Source organism: Borostomias antarcticus, assembly GCF_949987555.1.
Source record: "Borostomias antarcticus genome assembly, chromosome: 24".
In the NCBI taxonomy this organism is placed as follows: Eukaryota; Metazoa; Chordata; class Actinopteri; order Stomiiformes; family Stomiidae; genus Borostomias; species Borostomias antarcticus.
In genome coordinates this window covers 13,282,067-13,309,675 of record NC_140257.1, presented here as the reverse complement: position 1 = coordinate 13,309,675, position 27,609 = coordinate 13,282,067, and the positions used below count along the sequence as shown (strand labels likewise).

Below are 27,609 nucleotides of genomic sequence, written 5' to 3'. Positions count from 1 at the left end.
TCTCAGAAAAGCACACTCATCAGTTTTCCAACACATTTACGTATGGCCAATTATTTCTTCCTTTGTAGCCCAGTGAGAGGCTGCATAAAAACTGCAGCTAGCTCAATAATGGAACTATCAGTGAAATTATGGTCTCTATGTTTCAGGTTCATTGTAGACAAAACACAAATAAGCCTAAATGTCCAAAATAGCACACTACCACACTACTTGAAAATAGCAAAACAAGCCTCTGTAGTACCCAACATCCTCTCTTCCACCCCCTCTCAGAACCAGAATAGTTTATTGCCAGGTAGTTTACAACATATAGGAATGTGCTTCAGTCAATAGTGTATAAGACTGATGGAGACAACTTTAGACAGGGTGCAGGGATGAGACGGGACAATGCAAATGAGCAGTAGGCTACAGAATATGAATACAATATACAAAATGGAGTTTGGTGAGTGTGCAATGTTTATGTATAGTGTGTGTGAAGAGATATGCATGTGTGATGTGTTCTATGTACAGTGGGGGTGGGGTGGGGCATGAGCCTTGTTGATGAGGCTGGTGGCCGTGGGGAAGAAGCTGTTTTTATGGCGTGAGGTCTTGGCCCTGATGGACCGCAGCCTCCTGCCGGAGAGGAGTTGTACGAAGAGATTGTGGCCGGGGTGGGATGGGTCGGACACAATCTTTCTAGCCCTTCAGGGCCTCGGAGTCGTCCAGGGCCTGGAGGGAAGGCACGTTGCAGCCGATCACCTTCACAGCGGAGCGGATGACGCGCTGCAGTCTGGCCTTGTCTGTGGTGGGGAGGAGAATGTGGGACAAACTGAAGTCCCCTCCCATCCCCTCCATGGCGAGCTGTGGCAGATGGGGAGCACTTTCAGACACAGGCTCATCCCACCCAGGTGCAATCAGACTGTATAACTGTATAACAGTGCCTGGTCATTCCGAGTGTTGTGGAGGTGTGCATGTATGTACCGTATACCGTATGGGTATTACTAGATACATCTATACAGCCTAGATGTATATCTATGTATACTATCTGAATACTCCTAGACATATTTATCAGACCTGCAAACTCTGGAGTAGTGAAAAAGGTGATGACAAAACTAAAACCCTCTAGATTCACTGAAACTACCATGGTTAACATAAAAAAGGTGACTGTAGCCAAAAGGTGAGAAGTTTGCAGGTCTGATTTATACAGACTGGATGTACAGTACATTCTATTCTATACTGTACACATGCTGTACATACAGTATGGGTGTATAGTCCCTGCTCTTCCTCTTTGTTATGCTTACTATTCTGTATCTAGTGTTCTTCTTTAATTCCACTGCTGAGATGCCAAATCACCCATTCAGCCTTATTCACTGTGTTTTCTTTTTTCTTGATTTTACTACCAACGATCATGACATGCACAAGTCCTGTACTTATCCAAAAGGACACTTGTCAAACAAGATCCTAAAATACATGTGTGCTCTTGACAAACCAACACGGTCAGTTAGATAGAACCTTCTGAAAAACTTAGTATACTAGTCTACTACTTAGAATAGTAGTAGCAGCAGCATTTAGACGTAGTATTTCAGCCACTTTGCAGCTGCAAGCACAGACAGGCTAAACACTATTTCAATGTTTTCTTCCTCCTGGGTATATGGTTCTTTATTGTACTGTAAATGTGAGTCACAATGCAGATGACAATGCTGCAATTCATGTTTTGTTGCTGCATTCGTAATACAAGACCAGAGCGAGATCTGGGAAACAATGAGGAAAAAGCATGTCTGCAGCTACTGGGTTTGGAAGTGGATGTAGCGCACAAATCTTGTCACGAAATGTATCTCACAATGTCAAGCTTTCACAGTGGCTTTTTGCTAGGGTGTGGTTAGCTAAATGCTATCATATCACAAGCTTTGGCTCCATGCTTGGCCTAGACCTAAAGCTATGGTTTGCCTGCTCTTGGCCAAGTTATTAGTTATTCAATGCTAGTGCATGGTAACTTTCGTTAGAGTGGTAGTAGTACACTTTATTTAACGAGGCAGATTTTCATTTTAAGCAATGGCCACAGAAAAAAAAAATGCACCAAAATACATTTCTACCTACCATGGTACCAGTTAAAATGTGGATAATCTTTCAAATTGATTTGGGATTGAAGCCTGAACAAAAAAGAAACTTGCGACAAACACAAACACATTAGATAACTGAGACCAAGGTTGGCATTTGGCTCCTGAGTTCTTTTTTTGATAAAGGCCTAGACAACAATACATTATGAACATCTATAATGACAGAACATTGCATCAAACCTTCTGTGCAGTTGAGAATATGGGAGTACCTGGGAAGCCAAGACGAGTTAACTCGTCCACAGTGGAAATGAAAAGAAAAAAAAAACAGACTGCCTCTAAAACTAACTACCGTCACAATGGCAAAGTCTGTCGAATAAAAGCATTAAGGATAGTCCTTTTTTTGATAGATACATCTTACAATTCTTTCTTTAAAAAAAAAACATATAAACATGTGAACACCTGTCACTAGCAAGGATTGGTAAGATGTTTATTTGGTGGAATTCAATTTTGCACTCAACAAGTATACTGAGTAAGCAACTAATAATAATATAAATAGAATAATAATTTGCACCACACCTTGTAAACCAGGATACTGAAAGAGCCTAGTCACTCATTTTCCAAGACCCCCCCCCCAAAAAAAAAGAGCCAAAGGAAAATAAAAGGGTGTGGGGGGAGTCAAAGTCAGATTCTAGCTAGCTTCTTGTAAATTGGAGTCCACATGCGGTGCATGCCTTTCATGATCAGTAGAATATCAAGATGGAGATTGAGAGCAGAGGCCTGGTGGACAATGGCTGTGCACAAGAACACTCATTTGTCGCATCTGTCCCCATCAGCACTGTATCTTGTTCATGTACGAAGAGCCAATAGAGGTTAAAGGACCATGTTAGGGGTTGGCAATGGTAGGATTTGTCACATGGACCAAGGTTGGTGTGGTCGCCGGACAGTCCTTCTGGTTCTTCAGATGAAGGGAATGAATCACCTTTACACAACACGGATAGGGATTGTGGTTAGCTAACCCCAAACCTAACCCCACACAGTATGCGTTTGAACAGACCAAGGTAGTGAACTTACTTGATGGCTACTTATGCCTAGTCTCTCCATAGTCAACAAAAATGATACAGGAGCCTTGCTAGGTTGTATTAGGGCTTCAAAAGGCCAACCAAGATAGAGGTGGGATTTAAATTGAGCTCAGTAAGGGTGAGCCCTGTCTCAAATCAAACACTAGCTCCTACACACCTGCAAGGCTTTGTGCGGACTGAATAACTGAGAGTGACAAAACATTTCACCTGAGTCTATCAGAGAAAAAAAAATGGAGACACAAACATCATGCTTATACCCGGTTCTTTGAGCTTCAGACCAGCGCCTACAGTCTAGGAGCTAGGGGGGGGGCGGGGGGGGGGGTTGTAGCTGAACAAATGTGTGCATTGGCTAGTGCAGGTAATCGTCCACAGAGGCGAATGCGCAAGAGCCACTGCCGGAGCGCGCCATAACAGACAGGCACTGGGCGGCCTGGCCAATGGCCTGGGCCAGCGGGGGCTGCTTGGGCAGGTCGTGAGTCTCTGGAGGAGAGAGAGAGGAGAACCATGTCAGGACTGCACAGGGTCAAATAACTTTGAGTGTACGTACCATCAGTCTCCTTGCAATAAGAGGTTGTCACAACATGCTTTACAATCCTTAAAGGACCGCTGCATAGGATTCAGTTGATGTACGCCACCTTACACGTAGTGAGGTAACGCGGAGGTCCGTCTTGGGTGTAGCTACCCACCTAATATTGCACTGTTGAGGGTGGAGCACACTGGCTCTCTCTGGATGGAGTCCAACTGATAGCCCACTGGGCTGCTCCAGGGGTCAGAGTAAGCCAGCAGGCTGAAAGCATCCTAAGGAGGGAGATGCAATAAGCATATTTCATGAATATATCAGAATTATTACCCAAAATCAATATTTACCACACATTTTCACATAAAGGATGTTATGAAATGCTAAGAGATGATTTTAATTTGGTGGTATTAGGGTTACTGGGATTGGACGGTACCAGTAGTGACACTAGCCATGGAGCAACGACAAGATTTTTTTTTTACTGTTTAACAGTGACTTCACTGTTTGAGTGCCAAATCCATTTTATTGTTAAGTACTTAATTCCCTCTTGAAATCTATAAAACACACCCACCAAGCTATTTTCAGGAGCCTGCCCAACTGTTACAAATCACATCCACCCACGATTAAATCTAGAGTATTCAAATGGGGCACTAGTCTACCTTGAGCATCTTCTTGTTGGCCGAGTTCTTGCCACACTCGCGACGGAGGTGTTCACTCATACTCTGGAGCTCCCGGCCAAAGTGGATCATCCTCTCAATGGCCACCTCGCTGCCCCCACACAGCTGCCTCTTGGACTGGACCAACTCCACCTCTGTATGCACACAGCCAATCATGTATGCGAGGAAAATAGATGCTTTTAATAATCAGATTCAAGAGTAATTTTAACCCTTTGAAAAGTACTATTAATTGTGTGTGATTTCGCTAGAGTGCTTGCTCAGGATTACTATCAAACGGGTGTGATTTTGAACACTTGATTAGAATATCTAATCAATATATTTATGATTGACTTAACAATCAACGTTTGTGCTAAGCGCTTTTATCCACAAACATTTCGCATGAAGTAAGTCTTTAAGAGCTGTTCTTATGTCATCAATATGAGGAATTATGGTCAGACATTTTACATTAGCCTCAACAGAATAACACAATTCAGTCACAGCCAAGTCAGAAAAAATAGCTAGCTAGTTCCTTTATCCTAGCTCTAACACAAGCTGTCCAAACTCTCATCTGACAGGAAGCATAATACAAATTACAATGTCTTACATAGCGGTTAAACTCCCCAGTGATTGGAATAATTGACAAACACTTTTAAAATGTTGAATATAACTCAACAGTTGCTATTGTTCGTGTGGCGCAACCATCTTTTTGTCCCGTGTATATATTTTACGAGATGACAAGATGGTTCACTCACTCATTCTGTCGCTCCCATTCACTACCACTGTCCATATTCCGGAAAGTTTGCTCAAGTAAAACATCTTCTCCTCACTTTAACATCTCTGATCGAAAATTGGAGCCTACCTAAATTACAGCGCTGAAATCCCACAATGCTGAGAGTTTACAATTGTGATAGAAGAAGAATGATATGGTATAACATGATACATGATAGAAGAAGAATGATATGATATAATATGATATATGATAAAAGGCATTTCTACCGGCCTCAGAGCACAAACCATGACATAACTATCTAAAATCAACATTGACTATTGTCAACATTATCTTGTCTGATAGTTGGGAGAGGTGGCTGGCTAGTGTGCTTTTCTTTTGAAAAAGAGGCACGCACCATGGGCACACATTTCAGCCGGGCAAATAGACCTGGTTGATTGATAAACACTGATCAAAATATTTGAAGGAATGATGATAAACATTGACTGAAGAAAAATATCTAGTGTTTTATGGGTTTGATATTGTAATATTTTTTTTCATGGCAACACATTTTTCGTCAGACCACTATGACCATAAAAATAGCAAGGGTAGACCTATGCCCAACATTAAAGTCTCATACACAAACAAACAGCCAACCCACCCATGTCTGCATTGCAGTCTCCTGGCTCGGTTCCATGTTTGGAGATGCCGTTGTGGAAGCCATTAGGGAAGGACTCAGTTAGTCCATTTGTAAAATGGTCCACCTCCATGTCTGCATCATTACTAGGAAAACAAAGAGCAAATGGAATCAAATGTTTTACAGTCTGCAAATGGTTTTGGGTAATTCTTCAGTAGTTATGTTGTTTCCTGAGATGACTCTTTTTTTTTGGAACACCTTTCATAATATTTTGTGCTGAACTGGTGTTGAGTGCAGTACTTAATGCAGGGTATTATTGTATATAGATGTATATAGTCCCTGTTGTCCCTCTTTTAATGCTACTGCACCCTTATCTAGTTCTAAAAAAAAATCACTTGTCATTATGGGGTTTTGTGTGTAGATTGAAGAGGAAAAAAACATATTTAATCAATTTTGGAGTAAGGCTGTAACAGAACAAAATGTGGAAAAAGTGAAATGGTCTGAGTACTTTCCAGATGCAGTGTATTTTCACTAACTCATGCAGGGTAAATAGTACCAGTCAAATGTTTGGACACACCTTCTCATTCAATGAGAAACTTTTAACTGGTAGTGTATACCCTGCATACCCTGAGTTAGTGAAAATACAGTACATCTGGAAAGTACTCACACCTTATGGTAAGTAGCTGACTGTGGAAAATGTAGACCTAGTTTTGTTTCTCTTTTGTAATGACACTTTTTGCTGTGGCGAAATTTGAGAAACAAAGTTTCACACGACTTGTAGCAGGTTGATTCTGATTTTGATCAACTTGCCCAGTTTGTTCATTAACCTCAGGCTAGAATTGGCAAGTCAATAAGGCAAGTAGAAAAAACTCTCTACAAAAATGACCCCGGTTTTGTTTATATTCGGCATTGGTAACATATCCACTTTGACTTCGTATTTCTGACCATGGTACCTGGTGTGGGGCTGTTGACTGTGGGTGCCATTGAGGCTGGTGTCAGATCCAGGGCAGCAAGGCGTGTGGTTGTAATGGGAGGGGGAAAGATGGGCCATGTTGCTCACTCCGTTAGAGCAGTTGCTGTTGGACCCTGGGAAGAAAATAAGAATGTTTGAGGAAAACACTTAACTGAAGATGAATACAGATCCAAATGGAGAAATAGAACGGAGGCCTATGGCCTAAGTGTCCCTTACCACACCAGGATCATATACCTGAATCAACTTTGGAAATGGATCCCTTTTACATTCAAATCCGGACCAAACACGGGCTATTGCACACTCTATGGGTGAATCTATTCAAATAGTGAGTGAGTAATTATGTGTGTCCACACGTACCTGTGAGGTAGGCCTGGGAGCTGCTGGCTTTGGGACTGGGGCTGTAGAGGGGGCGGGGTGAACCCGGGTAGCTGCCCTTGGACTTGGTGATCCATCCTCCCAAGCATCTTACCTCACTGTCAGTCCCGTTCACCATCTCTATGAACTGTCTCACTCTGGGGGGGTGGAGTGAGCGGAGAGAGGACAGTGAGTGGACACAAAAAAGAGAAAGAAAGAAGAATCCGTAATGATTTACTGCATTACGTCACACACCAACCTCTGCTAGCTATTGCTATAATAATAGCGCAAATGTTCAAATCAGAGTACGATACACATCATGGTGGAGGTGAAAAGACCAAAGTAGAACATCAAAGAAAAAGACAGGACAGGAAAAAGAGAAAGAGACCAAGCCAGAATCCAAACTAGAGTTAATATTGGAATGGCTTTTACTTGCTGGCAGGAGCTTCGCACAGTGAAAGGCTGCCAGACTGACGCAGACCTGGTCTCTTTACTGTTGAACTTGTAAGTACTGTACTAGTGTTAGCTAGCCTAATATTAGCAGGCTTGCTATGTCTTATGTTGAAATTGCTTGCAAAAATACTTTAAATTCAAGTATTTTTTGACAGCCTTACTAGCTGGCAATGTTCGATAACACTGTGCAGAGCAGTAGGTCAATACAGCTGACAAATATCAAAGTGATCATCAGTAAACACTGGTAATTTTTAATAACAGAGCTGAACTTTGGTGCCGTCTTACCGTGAATAACACCACGTCCAGAATGCCACACTGCCCGATCATATTACATGCTCGGAACTACTAGTTGTATAACCATTTTTAACACTATACATAATACAAATTTCCCTATAAGAAAATAAGGAAATCGAACTTAAATCCCTTGACTCACTTCAACATGAAAAGGAGGTCAGGGTTCCTCTCCAGGAGGGAGGGGTACAGCTGTTGGGTCGTCTCAATGGCCTCCCCCATTCTGCCTGACAACACCAGCTTCTGTATTTCTGCAAGCACACAAGGGTACATTTATCTTACCATTACCATGTACTTCAAGGGGCACTACAGGTGCATCTCAGAAAATTTGAATATTGTGGAAAGTTCATTATTTTTTCCGTAATTTAATTCAAAAAGTGAAATTTTCATATATTATAGATTCATTAAACATGTAGTGAAATATTTCAATGAAATTGAGATGTTATATCTCTTCTTATGATCTTTCACCAATCTACACAAAACTCAGCAGGCACAATCTATCGACCAATATCTGCGAAATTCCTACAGGGATTTTTGATCTTGGAAAGCGTTCACCGGTCACAGCCAATCGAATTTGGCAGCTTAGCTGCCAAACAGGAAGTGTGGTCATATCTCAGTAACATTTTGATGTATCAAAACCACATTTGGCACACTCATCGGGGACAGTCCCTTGACCCCCGTCACCAAGTCTATGTGGACATCTCGAACTCTCTAGCGCCACCAACCTGTCAAAGTTGGAAGTGCGTTTATTCTGAACCGTATGCCCGATTTTCAAAACTGCGGTAGGGATTCGAATGCGGCTATGCGGCGTGTTTCACTTGCGAGTGTGGGAGTGGCCCAGTGTGCGACCGGCCCAGTAGGGGACCGGCCAAGTGTGCAACTGGCCCAGTGGAGGACCAGCCCAGAGGAGGACCGGCCCAGTGTGGCCCAGTGTAGGACCGGCCCAGTATAGGACCGGCCCAGTGAGGGACCGGCCCAGTGGAGAACTGGCCCAGTGAGGGACCGGCCCAGTAGTGGAGCGGCCCAGTGGTGGAGCGGCCCAGTGAGGACCGGCCAAGTGTGCGACTGGCCCAGTGAAGGACCGGCCCAGTGAAGGACCGGCCCAGTGAAGGACCGGCCCACCGAAGGACCGGCCCACCGATTTTCTGGCTCAAACTGAGTTCAACGCACTTCATGATGTCATTTTCCGCCATATTGGATTTCCCGACATTTTGTATTTTGTGTAAAACACTTTAAACACTGTAAAACGTTTTGATGCATCATAACCACATTAGGCACACTCATCGGGGACACTCCTGTGACCTCTGTATCCAACACATTTTGGGAGATCAAAACACAAGACTCACTCTGCCTGTTTTTGATGGAGGCCAGCTCTTCGTGCACAGCCTGGTCAGTGGATTTGGCAAAGGCTTCGGCTGTGGCACAATAGCTGTGATGGACCAGGTAGGACACCACCATTCTGTGAAGAAAAGAGAAGGTACTCTGGGACTATTGTTGAGGAATTTACATCCAAACACCTTAAACCTTTGTCCTCTCTCTCCTTTTGTAATTCAGCACCTCCCCCAAATATTCACATATAGCTGTGCTGTCTACAACAGAATAACCATCCTTTGTCCCCAATTGCCGCCTTTTTCTCATGTCACATGTCTGTACTCTTGGCCACGCCTGCCATTTCATATGACACTATGTTTAAATGAAATGCCACACTACAGAGACTACAAAACGGGGTAAAAACCATATATTCTATCAAACCCTTCACAAATGACACGTCTTTGTTAGCATTGCGAGTAGTAATGAAAATAATTTACATCTCAGGTGCTAAATTACAAAAAAAGTGTCAATGTTCTGCATTATTGCTTTCTGACCACTATTATGGTGCGCAGAAATACAGTATGATCTACAAAAACAACCCTTTCCATTAATCCTTCCTGCTAGAGAAGAACTCATTCTACAAAGGGATATTCTCCTAGATGCTACTCTCCATCTCAACCCCCTTTAAATGGGTTTTTATCCATCAGCGACCAGATAGTAATCAAAGGAACAAATTGTTGCAGGACCTTATTGTTCTGGATCATAGACTGAGACTCTCTCTCCCGTAGACTCAGGGACTTACTTCTGGATCATAGACTGAGACTCGCTCTCCCGTAGACTCAGGGACTTACTTCTGGATCATAGACTGAGACTCTGTCTCCCGTAGACTCAGGGACTTACTTCTGGATCATAGACTGAGACTCTCTCTCCCGTAGACTCAGGGACTTACTTCTGGATCATAGACTGAGACTCGCTCTCCCGTAGACTCAGGGACTTACTTCTGGATCATAGACTGAGACTCTCTCTCCCGTAGACTCAGGGACTTACTTCTGGATCATAGACTGAGACTCTCTCTCCCGTAGACTCAGGGACTTACTTCTGGATCATAGACTGAGACTCTCTCTCCCGTAGACTCAGGGACTTACTTCTGGATCATAGACTGCCACTCTCCCTCCCGCTCTCCAATTGGAAACCTGTCGATCTGGGCCTGGATCTTAGTCCTCCAGTCACGCATATAATCCTCGATGTCAAACACAAACGGGTGCTGGCCAAAGTTCGCATCCACCACCTCCCCTGGAGTCTGTAGTCCCACGGTGGGGTACAGGTTGGGCTGGGGGAAGAGAGAGAACAATGTACAGTAGGACAGGATGCAAGTGTGAACTGTTCTGACACCAAAGAAGAAGAACAAAAACACCTGTCACACAGACTAACATGTTCACAAAGCAGTTAGAAACACATCGAGTCATAAACCATTATTTCTATAACCCTTTGTGGCTAGGTTAACAGGTTTTACATCACTACAGTAATGCCTCATGGTAAAAGGAGCGAGTTGTTGTTGTGCGTTCCAGGCAGCTGTTTTTTGTTTTCTCGATGTTTTGTTTTCAGAAACACCACATCCTTTCATATCAAAGGTAATTTTGTGCAGATATTGAGGCTACTGTTTATTTTTTGTACGTGCTGTGCAGATAATCAGCCTGGTTAGCATAGCTACTTTCAGCTGGGTGGCAGCCCATGTGAAGCTAAGCACTCTATTGTTACATTGTATCATTGTTTATTGTACAATCTATGTTTTGATGACATTATTGGTACTTATTTAGCACTTTATGTGATTGTGTTTGTGTGCAAATTGTTTTCTGTAGTATATGCTCCACTATATACTTCATGATCTTCAGAGTCAGCATTAAACATGGAGCTAGAAAGCCATTTCCTGACTCTCATGACGTTGTTGAACGGAGTTTGGCTCTCTAATTTTGGTTCATACACCTTAAGGACAGGTTCAGAATTTAGCATTAAAAGCCATGTTATAAGGTTATTTACAACGGCCAATATCAAAGTTTCGCAACATGGCTTATAAGGCTAAATTCCACACCTGTCCTTTAAGGAGGACAGTACAGTGAAAAGACACGATCAGGCTCTACAACCAATACAGCAACAGATCAAGCATAGCGCATCAGGAAGTTAATAATACTAATAAGTATTATTAAGTATACTAATACTACTACTAATAATACTAAGGACAAGGCTTTTGAAATCAGCTACAAGCGCAGCCACTCATGTGTAGCTAAAGCCTGCACCAGGCAAGTGCACGGGCATCATTCACTGAAAAGGAAGTCAAATTGAAAATGGGAAGTGAGAGCACAGAGAACATTGAATCTTCAGAGAGAGGCAGCTGGAGGCAATAAACCTAGTAGGTCATTATTAGAGAAAGACAAGGAAGCTTGAGTAATCTTGCAAGCACACTTAAAAGTATGTAAGGGAACTTAAATGTACACTAATAAATTGCATGCCCCAACTGTTGTAGAAGTGTTCGTTCCAGCTGCAAAAAACATAAATGAATCATAAATGAATCGAGGTTAAAGCATAATTTGTTGTGAAAATAACACTTACCGGTAGATCTGTAAAGGCTATTCCTATAGGACAAGAAAGAAAAAGAAACATGAGATGCAGCTTTTCTCAACATCACTGTCCAATCTGAATAGTTGAAGGGTGGAACAATGAGCAGACATCGGTAGGGTTTCTTTCCCTTGATAACCCATGTGATATCACCTGTATGAGACTATAGAACCACAGATAACCCTACACCACCAAGTGTGCATTACTATAACTAGCCTACCCTACACCACCAAGTGTGCATTACTATAACTAGCCTACCCTACACCACCAAGTGTGCATTACTATAACTAGCCTACCCTACACCACCAAGTGTGCATTACTATAACTAGCCTACCCTATACTACCAAGTGTGCATTACTATAACTAGCCTACCCTATACCACCAAGTGTGCATTACTATAACTAGCCTACCCTATACCACCAAGTGTGCATTACTATAACTAGCCTACCCTATACTACCAAGTGTGCATTACTATAACTAGCCTACCCTATACCACCAAGTGTGCATTACTATAACTAGTCTACCCTATACCACCAAGTGTGCATTACTATAACTAGCCTACCCTATACCACCAAGTGTGCATTACTATAACTAGCCTACCCTATACTACCAAGTGTGCATTACTATAACTAGCCTACCCTATACCACCAAGTGTGCATTACTATAACTAGCCTACCCTACACCACCAAGTGTGCATTACTATAACTAGCCTACCCTATACCACCAAGTGTGCATTACTATAACTAGCCTACCCTATACTACCAAGTGTGCATTACTATAACTAGCCTACCCTATACCACCAAGTGTGCATTACTATAACTAGCCTACCCTACACCACCAAGTGTGCATTACTATAACTAGCCTACCCTATACCACCAAGTGTGCATTACTATAACTAGCCTACCCTACACCACCAAGTGTGCATTACTATAACTAGCCTACCCTATACTACCAAGTGTGCATTACTATAACTAGCCTACCCTATACCACCAAGTGTGCATTACTATAACTAGCCTACCCTATACTACCAAGTGTGCATTACTAAACTCACTCCTTAAAGGAGCACTAACAGGGCCTCTTGGTGAAACCGTTAGTTGGTCAGACTCACAAGCCGGAGCTCGTAGGAGCGTGGTATTGAATACCGCTCTGGGCAAGCCCTTAAAGTCGCACAGAAACGGACGTTTGAGATCATCTAACTTCCGTAGTTTGACGTATCTCCGACGCAAACAAGCTATGAGGGTGGGACATATGTTTAGAGGAACTTGATTGGAACATTGACAAGTGGACGGGTTTTAAGAACTTTAGACAGATTCGATAGAAGGATAGCGTTGATTGACGGGTGGATGTTGTGAGATTATTGGCCTAAAATCTAATGTACCTGTTGTCGTAATTGCACGTGACCTACCGTTTTCCAGGAAGTAAGAAATTATATACTTTGATATAAGATTATAACAAAAGTAGAATTTTGTATTTTTTTTGCATACATCATTGAATAGGTGAACACTATGACCAATTATGTGAACCAAAATGGGACAGAATGCTTTTTTCATTTCTGTGCGACTTTAACATGGGTTAAATGTACATTATTATATAACCAACCTTTACCACCAAGTGTGCATTACTATATAAGCAGCCTATAACACTATCACCACGTGTACATTACTATATAACTAGTCTATAACACTTTACCACCAAGTGTACATTACTATATAATTAACCTATACACTAATACATGGAACAAAACTAGTTATATGAACTGTTTGTTACTTCAGCCAGATCGCTAGTTTACAGCTATAGGGTTAAAGTGTCTCAATAGCTCAGGTAACTTGAGAGAAACCATGATCATTGGGATACTCAATTAGTTTATTAGTTATCGCTAACACTAACCAGCCCTGTTTACACTTGATTTTAAAGAGCATATTGGAGGTTGGAGACTACAGTGGGTCAATGTGTAGGAAAATAATATGTACTGTATATTTACGCACTAGTAAGTATAGTAAATTAAAAAGTAGACTTTTTAGCCTACAGTATATTATCGGAATAGTGTTTCTGTCAGGCAGTCAAGCAAGCTCACAATGCTATTTTAGGAACAAGTGAGGAAAGTAGGCTCTGCCATCATAGGCTAAGATACTGCACCCGTGATGATTCTGTTTGGCAAAACTTGTATTTCTATCCACATTCACTGGGGAATGTATAGATAACTGAAAGGAATGTATAGATTCACTGTCCAAGTGGGAAATGTATACAGTACATTCCCTGATCTAAAAGAAATTGCCAAACCGAAAGCACTGTATCATAGCATGGGGGAGTCCAGTCAAGTGCATTGAGACCCGCGCCGTTAGCCTAGCTTAGCTGCAATCACTGGAAGTGCTTTGGCACCAGTTACCTATCTCCCTCCAAAGTAATGAAATACACTTTTCAACAACTCCAAAACTTTTGGATTAGCACCTCTGACGGAAGTGGGGCTTTTAAGGGGCCGGGTGCAATCACTGCGCCCAGGCAGCGGTGGTTTGGCAAGAAGAAAATAGTTCTGAGTCGGCCGGGGGCAGGCGACTAGGTCTTAGCGACTTAAAAGTCCTCTTGACTGCCTCCAAGTTCTCTCTGACTTAAGGATCTGTTTTTAGCGCTAAAACCCTTTACGAAATACTCTTATCGCAAAAATTGAGGAGTCCTAAAATTAGGAGTGAAACACACATTATTTTTAGGAGTTGCTCCTACATGTAAATCGGCAAGCTAGGAGTTACTTTATCGACCTACTACCAACCTACTATTCCTAACTGTAATGTTATTACTACATGCCATGTAGTTACATAGTAATTAAAGGTGGGGTAGGTAGTTTGATGTCAACAAGGCCTCCGATTGGTCATCTTTTTCAAAAGAACCCGCCCCTCCCTCCTGTCATGTAGTCCCTCCCTCCAAACATGACTGGTAGGAGTGGCGAGATAGAGACCCTGATTGGTCAATACATTCGGGCGCGGTGCATTCTTTGAATCCAAAATACAGAGGCAGCGGTAAACACGGAGATCCAAGTTTATTCTCAGAGCACTTCTGTTACTGATAGCTGAAAGGATATTATGCCAATTTTGCCAAATAAAGCCAAAAGCAAACTACCTATCCCACCTTTAATGCACACTTAAAGTAAAGTGTTACCCAACCAGGTGTGTTCTGTACCCAAGCTGTGGCCATTCTTTGTGTAGAAACAGGTGTTGTTGATGAGGTTGACACAGCAGCCAATCACGTCGCCCGTTGTAAATGTGGGGCCGTAAGGTTGCCCAGTGCCAGAGGAGCAGAAGGAGTGCCCATCGTCTCCGTGGTAACCATAAGAGTGCTTGTCCCAGCCTAAGGAAAATGCATGGTAGATACAAAACACTCCATTAAACGTAAGTTATACACAGTTGTCTGGGATTTGACCCTTTTACACACAAAAAAACAAAAATAACACCAAATATCCATTCATTCGGAAAATCAATAATCATTTGCGTTTGGGAGCCTGTGCAAGAGCTGGCTTTTTTTTGGGTTACTTCTTTGAACAAGTTTGCGTGCCAGAGTGTGATTCCCTGTATAACGTGAGCATGGCACTGCCTAACCCTAACCCTAAGAGAAAAAGCTCTGGACAACAGGACTGGGGCGACGCGTCGACGTCATCGACCACGTAAACACGTTGACTTGCAAAATGTGCATTGACGTGTCACAAAGAAGTAAGATGGCTGCACCCGGTCACCTAAAGAAAGAGCTGGTATTATCATACAGTACATGCCCAGGAAAAGAGCTGGATGAAGACTGAGCATGTAGTGGACTGGCTCAAGGTTGTGTGGGGCAGACGGTGTGGGGCACTCCAAAAAAAGAGGAACATGGTGGTGTTGGATGCATTCCGTGGACACTTGACTGTGCCAGTGAAAACTCAAGGGGGAAATGACAAGCCAGCTACCGTACAGGTGTTCCATGTAGTCGTCAACAAGCCATTAATGGATAATCTGCGCAAGAGATACACAGAGTGGCTTCTGTCTGGTGATCGCGCACTCACACCATCTGGAAAAATTCTGAAGCCTGCAGTACGTCTGCTCTGTGAATGGATCCTCCAAGCATCTCCCCAGAGAGCATCACCAAGAAATGCTGAATATCAAGTACCTTGATGATAGTGATGATAGGAAGTCTTCCTAGTGAGGAAGTCTAATGTCCTGACATGACTGAGGAGCCAAGTTAAGCCAATTTTGTCCGATGGACGGAGCCTAACCTTTGGAATCCATCTGTTTCTTTATCATTTTTCTCTTTCAGTCAGATGTTTCAATACTGTTCTACAATTAGACTTCACTTCAATGGGTAATGCAGTTATTGACATTTTGATCACCTTTTCACTATGAGATGGATAGCCTACCGATAATACAAATAAAAAAAACACACAAATAGACTAGTTCAGAAAGATATTGAAAACATGATTTTATTCAAAAAATGTTAAAAACAACAGGCTACTTATTAATTGTCTTTTATCTTTTTTTTTCAAATGAAACAAGATTTGGTCTTCAAAAAGTATTTTTCCAAAAATGTGTCTTGAAATATAATCAGGGTCGTGTTATATTAGGGTCAATAGGGTATATTAAAATAATTTTCACTCACAAAAAGACTGCTAAAAGTCCTCACAATGGCATTTTATGCATGCAGACAGGGATAAGGATGAATAGCATTGTCTCAATGACAAACCCAAAGGCAGTTGCAGTCAACAATGATACAGGGGCTAGGCCACAACATGCACACACCATGGAGGTATAGTTAGCCTACCCCCACGGTTATGCAGTGATTGGTGAACATGCACGCACGCACACGCACGCACGCACGCACGCACGCACGCACACACGCACACACGCACACACACACACACACACACACACACAGACACACACACACACACACACAGCCTTCAAGTGTCATCTTACCAGGCAGTCTGTTCATGTTGACACCTTGTGCTGAAAGACCGATACCCATGTACCTGATAAACAGATACAAAGACAACAGAATCAAATTGTGAACGTTACTGCTCCACTCTTGCTAGCAATGTTGAATTATCACACAACAGAGAAGCAGGTCTGTTGTTAGATTCACATGGAGGATGGGGGCATTCAATGCTATGAAACAGTACGAACGTGCAGGAGTTATCTAGTTAACGTTACCCATGCCATGTCTAGCTAAACGGGCCACTAGCTAGCATCTTTTTAGGCTACCTGGCTACAAGTGCTAGCTACTGTAGCAAGACAACTATAGATAGCATAGCTAGACGAGAGTACAGGCTCCAAGAACAGAACGTCTTCTTATTTCATTCCGTGTGACTCTGTTCTCACAGACCCAGAACCCTGTCCCTCCCCATTTCAAATGACGAATTTCTCCAAAAGGTGACATGTTTGCAACCCTGACTGTATCTTTAGACTATTGAAGATTTAAATGTACTCTCATTCAACATGGGGAACCGAAAAAAGAAATGATTGTCAAATTCAAGAACTGGAACCAGAAATTCTCCAGCCCTACTAATTCCTCCTTACCCATCTCGGCCCTTGCTGATGATCTTCACCTCGAAGTAGTAAACCCCGCAGGCAGCTGGGATTGGGTATGTGGCCCGTACTGATGCTGCATCTTTTGGGGTCTTGCCATGACCTTTATGTAGGGAGGTGGGAGAGTAGGAGAGACAGATACAAACATGGTAAATTGAGAGGACTAGTCATCTCCCCTGTTTTCATAGAAACCAATATAGTGAAAATAAGCGTGAAATTGCAAAACACTACTGCGCAGCAGTGAGTCAGGGCCGGGAATTTTGCAGATGAAGAAGAAGGAGAAGGAAGAAGAGGAAGAGGATTGGGCTGCCCCCTGAAAGTCGATGAGTCAAATCATCAGTCGAGTCAAATCATTAAATCTTTAGTCGATAGATTCTTCAAGTTGAGCAGTTGTTGTTTTTTAGGTTGAACCTGGGAATCCCGACGTTTCCGATACAAATGGAACGTAGCATAAGTCACCGGACTCTCAGGTGAAAGCAGCAACAGCAATAATTTGTTACACAAATTGTCTGCACAAAGATACCCTTGATTGCTATAGCTCAAACTTGTAAATCACCCGTTTGTTATAGTGTGAACACAGTGTTAGACATCAATAGTATCGCCATTGTTCTACTGTTGTTGAACTTGACCCGACACCCTTCTGCTACCTCACTTCCGGTTTGGCAATTTTTTTAAAAAAAAGACGCGGAAGTAGCGTATGATTTTTAGGAAAAGCTAGTTCCTACACCATTTTCCTAAACATTGTCTCCAACCTGCAATATGCTCTTTAACCATATAGAGGGATTAGTACCAGTTTAAATAGCTAGGGAGCTCACTCAGATTACACTAGCTAATAAACTGACAAGCTAACGTTAGTTATCGTTAACTAGTACTAGTAGCTAGTACGTCACAGTTTACTTTTCAACATGTCCTCTCTAGCCTAATTAGTGTTAATGCTGACTTCAGCCCCAGACCAGATTTGACCCGAGGTGGTGGAGTCTCGCCACGGACCCCACAACTCAGCCCCTGAGTGGGCTAGAGAAATACGGTCTTCACCGGTCGGGGCAGGTGTGGGGCCCGGAGAGGGGTACACTGTCCCTGACCAGCTCTGACCTGAGGGGGCGGAGTCTCGCCACCCCACCACTATCCACGCCATGGACCCCACAACTCAGCCCTTGAGCGGGCTAGAGACACACAGTCTTCACCGGAGGGGGCAGGTGGGTGGCACCGAAAGGGGGAAAACTGTCACTGACCGGCTTTGACCCGAGGAGGCGGAGTCTCGCCACCACGCTATCCATGCCACAGACCACACAATTCAGCTCCTTAGTGGGCTAAAGACAGACAGTCTTCACCAGTGGGTGCAGGCCGGTGTCCTGGAGAGGTCTAATTGCTTAAAGCATCATCCCTTTGCCATTCTAGCCATTATAGCTATACATTCCATCATTTATTCCATATTTCAGCCTTGACAGTATCATAACAGTTTATCTTTCAACTTTTGTAGCAGTGTATTAAAGTTCTTAGCTTCTTTAGGTAATGCAGTTCAGTTTCCAATTCTGCCAGTTTCACATTTCAGTTTTTCAGCTGTGCAGTGATGCAGTAGACATTTCAGATTTTTTACATTCTTTGATTTATTTCAGCTGCTCAGCATTCACACGCATTCTATGCAGGAAAATCACATTTCTAGTTGTTATTGACACCTGCTAGCTGGTTTTGGGTTATTGATGCGAACCATGGATGTAATATAACGAATGCACAAGTAGGCTAGCTTATTTTAGCCAGCCAGCTCGACTAGCCTAACTGCTAGCGTGAGCTAGCTAGCAGTGAAGTTAGCAATACAGCTACAGCGGATCTCCTGCGGAGTTGATGTTGACAGCAGCTAGCTAGCTAGAGTTTGTCGTTTCATACCTTTATAGTGCACTCGAAGATTGTTCTGTGAGAGGCCGATGTAACTGAACTTGTCCTTCGGACTCCAGGATCGAGGAAGTGGGGTCTCATTCTCATTCAAAGCTGGATAAAGCCGTCTGAGTCGCTGGTTGAGCTCCTTCTCCTGCTCGTTCAGAGCCGAGTCTCCGTGAACAACAACCGACATTAGAAACCCACAGCCTGATGACTGGCCAGACATGTTTATGAACCGGTTTTGAAAAATTGTCCCTAACCCGACAAGCTAAAATAGATATATCTATCTTAATCTAAATATCTAGCTATGCAGATCAGTAATTTATCTTAGATAGCCATCAGCTAATTTAGTTGACTTGCTCTGAGGTTGACATTGCCTTGCAGCTAGCCCAGACTAACGTTAGGGGAAAAAAAGCTGGCTGATCTCAAAACCAAAAGAAAATCCATTACGTACGGGTACCTATCATTTTTGAAGGATTTGTTTCAAAACAGAACCCTGGGCTATCTCGATTAAAGAATGGAAACAAGACATCGATAAATCTGCTCCGGTAACCTCAATCTTTTGTTTGCATGGATGTTGTTTGTTGTCGAAGCGTAATCCACAAATGTGATTGGTTCAGAGGAGCTCCAGTCACTTCCCGGAGGACTTCCCATGTCTGACGTGCGAGGTGATGTCGTCATTTTGTAGGCTTTAAATTAGCAATGTCGCCATTTGGTGTGTAGTCCAAAAATCCCTATGAGAAAAATGAATGGAATTTACAAAAGATGCATAGAAATAATGTTGGGGATCAACCTCCTACTTGAAAAAGTACACTGGAGGGGGGTGGGGGGTTTTGGCTCTGTTAAGTACGGACATTGGATGAGTTACCGCTCTCCGTATTTAGACCCGTTGTCCTAAAATGGATCTCCCGTTGTTCTAATAAGTGGCAGTTCCCAACAAAGTGTTGCAGAGAAATTTCAAAGATGCTCACTCACTCAGGAGGGTTGCACCAGAAGTGGTATTGGGTTTAGAACGCTCGGAATTGCTAATAAACATGTTTAATTCGACCTCTGGAAAACCACCTTGCAAAAAAAAAATGGTCGGCCTTCTTCTGCGTTTAGATTGGTGGTTTGCCCTGCAATCACTGCACTCACTAGCACCACCGCTAGCAGGAGGTTGCAATAATAAACACGTACATTCCATGTTCGCCATAGCTGTATAGACAGTGTTGGATTATTTAGTTGTGATTTGTGAGAAAAAAAGCCTAAATAACTTAAAATATCATGATATTAATGGAAATATTGATGTTGACAGCATTGTGGGCAGCTGTGGCTCAGGAGGTAGAGCAGGTCGTCCAATGACTGCAGGGTTGGCGGATCAAATCCCTGCTGCTTCTGCCCAAATGTTTAAGTGTCTTTGGGCAAGATACTAAACCCCAAATTGCTACCAATGAGCAGGCTAGTACCTTGCATGGCAGCTGCCGCCAGGTATGTGTGAATGGGTGAATGAGAGGCCGTTGTAAAGCACTTTGGATAAGTGCAGTCTATTTACCATTTACCATCATAAAGGATGTGTCGCCATTTCCTGTGAAGGAGAAGCAAAGGCACATTTTGCCAAGCCTTGTTAGATTGGAAGCATCTAACAAAGCGTCTTTCGGCCTCTTTGCCAATCTGATGGATAAGGTAAAAATACTTTATATTTGTATGAGCATTTAGTTATGTATATAAAATAAGATGCAATTTTACATTATGATAGCTGACCCTTTTATCCAAAGTGACTTATAATAATTGCATTTAACGTAGGAAAGGCCAATGTACTAGTACTTGCCAGAACTCACAAGTGCATCTCCTTTCTAAAACAAGTGACTATAAGAGCATAATCTAGTGCTGAAGGCAAAGTGCAAGAATATATTTTAACAGCCAGCCATGCCATTATAACAATATTTTTCATGTTAGGGAGGGAAATCCTGGCCAATTCCCAGAGAAGACCAATGATTTAATGGTTTGTAGCAATTCTTGATTTGCAATGGTTTTCATTTTAGTTTAAGTACAAAAGTTGATCCTCTTTTTCTTTACCTCTGCTATGCATCATGATATCAAGACTCATTTAGTCTGTAATCTGACTTTTTTATTTTTCCTTTTTTTGTTAGGTTGCTCTTTAGAACTGCCATTAACTGTATGAATTGCCATGTAAGCATTTGAAGAGTGACTCCTGTCTGTCTCTCGGAAGCTATTGACAGTCTGTTCAACAAACAGTATAGAACTGTTTGTTAAGAAGCCATAGTTTGAGTTTTGATCTTGCTGATTGTACATTGTCTTTGCAATTACAAAGGCATTAAAAATATATATTGAATTGTTTTTGTTAGTAGTCCATGTTTCCACCTTCTATTTTCCTTCATTAAGAGCATTTCAATACAACACTGATGATCAAAACAATATCAAAGAAACAAGGCACTTTCATTGATCAGAACAGTAATCTTTTCTTGCCAAAATGCATTTACTTGATTCTTATATATCATAAGTCAGTGTTCATTAAATCTTGAACAATACATCAAGGTGATACACAGTACATTGGCTGTTAAATAAACTATGAGGCTCTTTAGGTGTGACATGAAATATTTTAGTATTGTCTTCATATATATTAGGAAATTAACCAGGGCAGGTGATGTAAATCTCTGTTAAATATTGATATTTTCCTGGCTGCTCCACCCTGTTTACAAAATGAGCTTCATGCAGTGCTAATGAGCAATGCCTTTATGTAAAGTTCTAATTTTGTAAACAGTGCAGACCAGATAGAAATAACTCATCCACTAACAACATGCCGTAAGGAAATGCTAAAATATGCATGGAGAAAAATACTAAAATATTACCTGAGGCATCCATGTATTTTTATACTACATAATGTTCTGCCAAATGGAAAGCTCCTTTATGATTCCTTCACCTCCCTCAGAATTCCCCATTAGTCTACACTGTAATCATACAAGGTACAAACAAGAAAAATCTAGTTTTAGTAAGTTTGGCATGTGGCAGATCATTTTGTGAACTAGGTATACAAATTACATTAGCAGTTACCACAAAACATTGTTAGAACTGAAACACGTATAGCTTTGATCTGAAAGCTACAATCAGTAATTTTATCCACATTGTCAAAACTAATTAAAACCACCTGATATCAGATAGTTTCACTGACCCGTAGCATCCTACTTCAATGACTCACCCCTCCTGGTGGCCTGTCTGTTGTTATTCTATCATTTCTGCCCTGGTGCCTTTGACCAAGCTTGTCAGGCTACGTTTGCCATGCGTGAGGAAGAGAGGGAGGGGTTGGAATGGTTTTGCCATTTGTATGTTAACAAGTTTGCGCAAGTCTCTTACTGCCATGTAGGAATTTATGAGTAAAATAAAACCACTGATCGCAGCTTTAAATGATCTTATACTGTGATATGTTATGCAGTATATTATACATGCTCTCCTCTCACATAATCTCCTTTGCTAATCAAGTGTGAGATAAGAACTAACAATAAAGACTTAAAGCTGCAGTATGCAAGATTTTCATCAGTTTTTATATTTAAGTATTGCTATATTGCTATGATACATCAAGAGGGATACGTGATTGAGCTCCTCTGTGAGAACCCCATCTTTGCAGGCAGTGCTGTTTGGTTCTGTTACAGGCATTATAATAAGTATTATAATTAAGACACAGAGCGTAAACAAAAGCTCTATGGCCTTATGGGTACCCAAAACCACAAGCCATGAGAGTGAAGCTGACTGAATTTAACCTGGGAGACAGAATTTTCCCCTATTGCTAGCTCATAGCTAGTTTGTAACAGGCTCATAGCGCAGAAGTTACATATTGCAGCTTTAAGAAAAAAAAATTCAGTTCTCAGGTAGCCATTTCCACTATCAGTTAACATCCCTTTTGAGAAAATATAAATGTCTGGGGATACATTCTTAGCCGTATACTTCTATGGTGGCATGCAGTCCCAGAACTCATGACATATGCACTGACAGAAGCCATACACCATGATCATAACTAGGCTAGCAGGGACCAGGCTAACCAGGAGTACCCCAAGGGTTGTCTTCTGCATGATGAGCAGATAGACCCCCATGGGCAGGGAGCTGAAGTAGAGCAGTCCCAGAACCCACACCAGCACCCTGGCAGAGGTCTGGCACAGGAGGGCGGCGCAGTTCCACACACTACATCTCTGGACGATGGAAGCCATGGAGTCCTGGCTGGAAGAAAGGTAATCCCTGCCCTGGATGGAGGCCCCTCCCGGGGGATGGAAGTGGAGGTGGGGGTGCATATGGTCTTGTGGGGACGGAGGAGGGGGCTCCATGATGGTGATGACCACAAAGTTGGGCGAGCCGCGGATGGAGGAGTAGGTAGTGGGCGGGGCAGGCGATACCACCGGACTACCCCCCATCAGCGAGCTCAGGTGCTTAGGGCTGAGGAGCAGCTCGGTGGATCCCTCGCGGTGGTAGTGGAGATTCCTCTCGTTACGGTTTTGGAGGGCTAGTGCCAACACCATTTTGCGGTCATCCGGCAGACTGCTCACCGCCTCCTCGGGCAAACCGGTGACATAGCGGCAAAATGGGCACACCACTGTGTTCGGGGCCGACTCGCCAAGGTCTAATATCTTAGCCAAGCATTTGGCGCACAGACAGTGGCAGCACTCGAGTAACTTGGGCCGTCGTCCCCCAAGGCTGTAGGGAGAGTAGCATATCTTACACTCCAATTCCTCCATGTTGAACCCTTCGACAATACCCCCTTCAGCTGTATTCCGTAACTGCCCCATCATCCTTTTCAGTCTCCCTTTCTCTCCGTCTCCTTCTGTATCCAGGCAGTGTTTTGGTTAACGGAAAGCCAGGCCTGTAGATCTCAGCACTGAGGAACATGATAAGATGGAAGAAGCACAAGTCTCCTGACAGTGGAGATGACAACGGTGGTTCCCCTCAGAGGAGGTTCGAAGTTCATCCTGGATGTCCGTGCTCCTCCTGTAGTGTGTGGCTGTGTGTCTATGAGAGAGAGAGAGAGAGAGAGAGAGAGAGAGAGCCGTCAGAGTGTGCCCCTCAGAGTAGTCGGACTAACAGTGCTTCGTGCATGTCCAAAGCCTTTCATGAAATTCATGGAGGGAGAGAGAGAGAAAGTGGGGGAGAGGCCAGCGGTGAAAAAAGGATAACTGTTAACACAGCACTAGAAGCGAACAAACACCAGCAACGGGACAACAAAGCAGGGCCTGTACAAACCATGGCTGGAATTTTCGAGCCTGGCCCAGTGAAATTCGGTCCAATTAGTAAGTCCCCTTTGGTTTTTCTGGTACTGTGTTAATGGTGTGTGTGTGTGTGTGTGTGTGTGGGGGGGGGGGGGTGTAATTGTGGCTCTTTGTGTGTGTGTGTGTGTGTGTGTGTGTGTGTGTGTGTCGGGGGGGGTAATACTTGTGTGCATAGCAGCTTTACTTTCTGTGCACTCCTAGCGTGTCATTAGGACTCTTCCTTCGACTGATGAACTGAGAACTCTGGGAGAGGACAGGATCTGTTAATCAACTCATAGTTTTTGCCAAAAAGGAACAAGTGTGTGATTGGAGGGGAAAGTGGAGCAGGTCATTATTAAGGATTATGAATTGCCACTTAACTGCACTCTTGATACACAGCCAATGCCATGGTCACAGTACAATGGGGGGAATGGGTAATTATCTCTTCCTAATTCACAGTCTCCATTCTCTCTTTGAGTCAGAGTCCGCCATGTTTGACAATTGCCAGCATTACATAAATCATACTCCTGGTTTCAGAGTACAGTTACAGATTGACTGCATCATTTACTTACAGTTCGGATGGTGAATTTAGACGGATAGGAAAGCCAAAAGATAGCTAAAGCATTCAGTAACCTTTACATTTAAGTTTATTAGGATCCCCCACTAGCTAACATAGTAAAGTCATTGCTAGTCTTCCTGGAGTTCAAAACACACATGCTATAGATAACACAACATACAACACACAATTGAAACACATTTAAATGGTACATAGGACAATGGTGAAGCTGAGGTGAACCAAAGGAACCAACGGCGATGACATCCGTGTAGCCATTTGGTTCATGTTAATCATTTCATCAGGACCAACTTCAGTCCTGTCGAAGTCCTCTCTACTATCATGTAGAAAATGTCTCAGAATGTCCTAAGACCCATTTTACTGTGTAGCATTTTATTGTCTGTCAGGTAGGAATGTTGAAATGCCTATCAAAAGTTCCTACCTACAGGATGCGCTACCCATGAATTAAGCACAATAAAATGGGTCATATGACATTCTGATAGACATTTTCTACCTGACAGCATGAATTGAACATAACATAATGGCTGGTAGGTCATCCTGAGGAGGTATATGACAACTATTCAGAACACCGGCTGAACAAAATCAGTCACCCATTTAGCTATCATCATCATCATCATCAGCAGCAGCAGCAGCAGCAGCAGCATCAGCTATCATCAATATCATTTTTCCTAGACTTTCAAGAAGTTCCAGATTAGGCTTGTATGTCCCGATTAATTCTCTTTATTTTATATTTTGTAGCCTATAATGTATGAATTGGAACAATCACGAGGTCTCGCCTTGACTCTTAAATAGAATAGCAATAACTATGGTGGTCGCTGCCAGTACCAATGATAACTGACGCTGAAAAAAAATGGATATTTGAAATGTAGCCTACCCCAGTTTCACATTTGATAGCTGGCAATGCTGCATATTGATGTGACAGATGTTATATAGTAGGCAACTGGGGGGGGGGGGGGACTGGTCCCTCACTCCCCCCTGAGAGACATGCATTTCAAAGTGTGAACCCCAGCAGTCAGATGATGGATGTGAGTCAGATCAACAGCTCCTTTGCACGACTGCTCTCCCTAGTGTTGACAGAGGGGAGTGGAAAAACGCTTTTCCCAAAACTTTTCGATGACTCGGGCGAAGGGAGGAGACTGTGTGCCGTAAACACCCAGGCCGTGACGGGCAGTGATAGTCACCAGTCTGTCCAGACTGGAACGTCTGTGGCATCGTTGCATGGCGTGTCGTCCGCGATGTTGAAATAAGTTGGGGAATATGGCTAATGAGCTATCTACTGTAGGCTACTCTTTCTATCTGAAATGCTTATATATTATTTAGTTGAAAAATAGTGAAATGAAAAAGTTCACGGCTATTGCTCGGGAGTTTTGATCTGTTGTTTTATTGTTGTTAATTGCTGACGTGCGCTGTTTTAAATGTGCGCTTTTAAACCCCACACAGGCCAGAAGATTCTCCGGCTGCAAGGTCACCTTCAGCTCTGTCTGATGTTGATTCTCTCTGCTTCCCCCTCACTCCCTCCACTTTCCCTGGCCTTTCTCCTTCTCTCTTTATCATTTCATCACAGAGCCGAGCCACACCCTGTTTCATAATGTACAGATGCCCACATAATCTAAACGATGTGTCCCCTGCTACTTGTGCAATCCCCCAGATGAATAAACAGGCATATCAGGTGACTTTCTCTTTTGTTCTTTACACAACATGGGTACCTATTACCAGGTAACATCATATCCTGAGTGCTCATTTCCATTGACAGTTTTAAGGTCAAGGAAGCGAAACCAGCTGGCCTTGCTCCAAAAGCTGATTTGCTTCCCTTTGTAGGCCTACATCAGTCAAAACCGCTGTGTGTGTGTGTGTGTGTGTGTGTGTGTGTGTGTGTGTGTGTGTGTGTCAGTCTTAAGATCGCCGAAGAGATCACGATAGAGAGGTTACAGCAGCCCTATAGCCTCTTTGCACAAGCTCGACTACTTCCTGAAAATCTACAGACATTCTTGTTTCCTGGTTTCCTGTCCTATACTATTGGATGGAAGTGATTAATCAGGTGTGCGGCATACCTGATCACACCTGATGAATCACTTCCATCCAATCGTATAGGACAGGAAATAAATATGCCTGTAGAATTTCAGGAAGTAGTGGAGCTTGTGCAAAGAGCCTATTGTGGACCAAGATCACAAAACAAACGGTCCTCCTTACACGGTGTAGCATATATTGTAAATGTCAAAATGTAGGCTACATGGACGAGGAAATAGAAATTGCCATATTTTGAAGCAAGAAACTGATATGAGCTCTGCTTGATGAGGGACGATTAACAATGTTAACTTTTCAAAAGAGAATTTCATAGTGAGTAAAGTGCTCAACTAATTGAAATATCAGGAGTTTTACCAACCACTAGTTAAAGTTATTTTGCATTGTACTATATGTTTAGTGATTTATTTGTATATACTGTATGAAGGCTATTTGTATGATCTTGTTGAATTGAATTATGTTTGAAGAGTTTGTTGTTGAGTGTGACAATAGGCTACTGTAATGCGAGTGTGGTCTTTTTCAACCACACTGATGGCATGTACCTGTTAGGTATGCTGATTCAGTCATTAAAGCCTAGTTTATACTGTATAAAACAAGCTATGGCTGGCTCATAAGCTATGGCTCATAGTTTGTTGTATATGGTATAATCTTGTCTTAGATTTATCTGAAATGGAAAGAGAGAGAAGTGTTATTTTTGTACTGCAGCCTACCTTGTACACCCAAAAGAACAATATGAGAGGGCAATTATGG

At 42.7% G+C, this 27,609-nt stretch overlaps 2 protein-coding genes across 2 annotated transcripts; both read right to left on the bottom strand.

The window, feature by feature from the left end:
* Positions 1-1,696: 1,696 nt before the first annotated feature.
* On the bottom strand, positions 1,697-19,535 carry ranbp9 (RAN binding protein 9). The gene is made up of 14 exons (XM_084458027.1): positions 19,045-19,535; positions 17,152-17,263; positions 16,552-16,604; positions 14,792-14,959; positions 11,615-11,637; positions 10,153-10,337; positions 9,043-9,155; positions 7,839-7,947; positions 6,956-7,110; positions 6,579-6,711; positions 5,650-5,771; positions 4,286-4,437; positions 3,796-3,907; positions 1,697-3,589 (listed from the first exon to the last, which is right to left on the bottom strand). The coding sequence occupies exons 1-14, from the start codon at positions 19,259-19,261 to the stop codon at positions 3,459-3,461; spliced, it is 1,785 nt and encodes a 594-aa protein (XP_084314153.1). The 5' UTR covers positions 19,262-19,535; the 3' UTR covers positions 1,697-3,458.
* Positions 19,536-22,976: 3,441 nt separating this feature from the next.
* rnf182 (ring finger protein 182) lies at positions 22,977-23,810 on the bottom strand (the record flags this gene model as incomplete). Its single annotated transcript, XM_084458033.1, has 1 exon — positions 22,977-23,810. One exon carries the CDS (start codon positions 23,808-23,810, stop codon positions 22,977-22,979), a length of 834 nt encoding a protein of 277 aa, XP_084314159.1.
* Between the last annotated feature and the right edge of the window lie 3,799 nt (positions 23,811-27,609).

Bases quoted from the DNA above. Each gene is read 5' to 3' on its own strand.
- ranbp9 (XM_084458027.1), bottom strand. From the start codon at position 19,261: ATGTCTGGCCAGTCATCAGGCTGTGGGTTTCTAATGTCGGTTGTTGTT. The intron at 17,264-19,044 runs GTATGAAACGAC...CCCTACATAAAG, and splicing joins TCTTCGAGTGCACTATAAAG to GTCATGGCAAGACCCCAAAA. The intron at 16,605-17,151 runs GTAAGGAGGAAT...TCTGTTTATCAG, and splicing joins ATCAGCAAGGGCCGAGATGG to GTACATGGGTATCGGTCTTT.